The 2,252-nt window shown below is 36.0% G+C and overlaps 1 protein-coding gene across 3 annotated transcripts in view; it reads left to right on the top strand.

The window, feature by feature from the left end:
* LOC107617310 (RNA-binding protein 39) overlaps nt 426-2,252 on the top strand; it is a 7,194-nt gene continuing 5,367 nt past the window's right edge. For 2 of the 3 annotated variants that reach the window (XM_016319046.2, XM_016319045.2), the window contains exons 1-2: nt 426-587; nt 738-1,337. In XM_016319046.2, the coding sequence (XP_016174532.1) occupies nt 827-1,337 (511 nt within the window). In that variant the 5' untranslated portion in view covers nt 426-587; nt 738-826. Of the gene's footprint in view, nt 588-737; nt 1,338-2,252 lie in introns of those variants that run through there. The other variant, XM_021110972.1, reaches the window with a different exon arrangement.

Genomic DNA, 2,252 nt, shown 5'->3' on the forward strand with positions numbered 1-2,252 from the left:
TAATTTTTTTTAATAAAAAAAGATCTTTTTTATTTTTTAGTGTGTTTGGCAAATTTCTAATAATAAAAGTAAAAAACAATAAAAATAAAAAAATATTTTTTTGAGAAATTACAATTTACATCTTTTTTTAAAAGATATTTTTTCTTAAAAAAATATATTTTTCACATAATAAATAAACAAAAAAATACTTTTATCTTATTTTACTCAAACATAATTGATAAATAAAAAAATTTTTTTACATAAGATATCCAAACATAAAATCACTTTTACTTCTCTATAAGATCTTTTTGCTGATCACAATATGCTAGTAAGCTGGCTGCTCCCAATTCCTCAATAACTTTGGGCTTTGGATTAATTTTATCCAAATAGGCCCATCTCTACACCAAAACAGAAAAGAAAGAAAAAACATCGTCTAAGCTATGGTTTTGGTTTGAAGGACGAGGCAGCTTTTTGAGAGTGAGTGTGAGTGTGAGCAAAAGCATTGATTTGATAGTGGTAAGTGGTAACTGGTAAATTCTTGGACCTGATTTTCATTTTCTAGATTCAACCGCAAACCCTAACGCCTCCTAAGTCAAAGAAAGAGCAAGGTGATTCTGATTCTGATTCTGATTCTCTTCTTACAATCATTCACTTTTCATATTAATTTCAACGTTCAATTTTCGATTTCCGTCGCTGCAACGTTCCCGTACAATATTAACGCCTCAAAACTCCAAACTAAGAGCATTTTGTAATCGCAGTGTTGGAGTTATGATGGATTTCGATGAATATGAGTACTTAGAGAAAGAAGTTGAGAATCCCGAGCTTAAGAAGGAGAAGGAAGCCGCTAATGGCAGGAGTGGAGGTTTCAAATCAGAAGAGAAAGGGTATAGTAGGAGTTCCAGGCATAAGGATGATCATGATGGTGATGATGATAATGATAATGATGTGGATCACCGCTCTAAGCATTCAAAATCTGGCGATGGTTCTCGTGGTGATTACGATAAGCACAAGGAAAGAGGCTCGTCGCGTCGTCACTCCCGGTCCAGAGATGGAAACAAGGAGAAGGATGAGCATAGAAGCTCTAGGAGCAGCAGGGATGGGAAGAGAGATAGGGACAGAGATGATGAGGACAAGTATGGAAGGGAGCGAGACAGAGAACGTGACCGTGAAAGGGACAGGGAGAAAGAGAGCTCACGGCGAAGCAGAAGTCAATCCGAAAGGCGTAAGAGTGATCCTGATGACAGAGAAAGAGAGAGGAGTCGTGACAGGGAGCATAGAGACAGTGAAAGGAGCCGGGATAAGGATTACAGAGACAGGGAAAGGGCAAGGGAATCCAGGGAACGGGATAGAGAAAGCAGGTATCCTTCTGTTGTTTCAATTTTATACTTTTTGGCAGTGTTTAATTGTTTAGCTGCCTACCTAGATGGCTGGTTTGTTGGTTCTTTTAAACTTGCAACATCTATTGAGAACAGTGGATGATTATTCATATAAGACTATAAGCTGGTGCTTTAGCAAAGCATTGGATATGGAAAGGATTAGATATGCTTTCCACTTGAAAGTTACTTGTTATATGACTAAACTGCCTCTGTTTTTATATATAAAAAATCCTTTGGGGATGTTGATGTTTGTCATATTTGCTTTCAAAATGTGACTCCTGGATTTCTAGTCTCTATACTTGTGTCATTTTAAAATTAAATCGTTGTCAAAATTCAGCTAGTAATAGGAGTTGCAAACTTACTACAAAACCAGATATATTTCCATTCATAATTCTGTTAAGCTTAGATGACAGGAAAGACATTATCCTCTTAGGTAGCATGAACAAATATGGCTTGACCTTACTTTGTGCTGAAATTTAATATATAGTTGAAAGAGCGGAAGGGAGCTAGGATGATTGGATTGTTTGGTTTAATGCTTTGACATCATGTTATGAATCATTTGTCCTAGAATTTAAGTTGTTGGACAAATATACACGAATGACTTTATATCTAACTAAATTACCCTTGTCTGTGACTATGGCATGCTTGCCTTCCTTTGTACTGTGAAACTCATTGTAAATTTGCTTAAAGGTAGTATTAAATTATTTTCTAAGCTAGATGGAAATAGTGATTCTGCGTTCTATATAGTTAGTTTTGTTGTTATCCAGTTTTTAAGCTTCTGAATATTGAATATTAGATTCTGGGAACTCGCAGATATGGTAGAGCAGTTACAGATGGTCTTTCTGGCAATTGGGCCAGACACTGGAACCTCAGCTCTGGGTTTCAAAAGTTTCTCTC

Source organism: Arachis ipaensis, chromosome B09 (genome assembly GCF_000816755.2).
Source record: "Arachis ipaensis cultivar K30076 chromosome B09, Araip1.1, whole genome shotgun sequence".
NCBI lineage: Eukaryota > Viridiplantae > Streptophyta > Magnoliopsida > Fabales > Fabaceae > Arachis > Arachis ipaensis.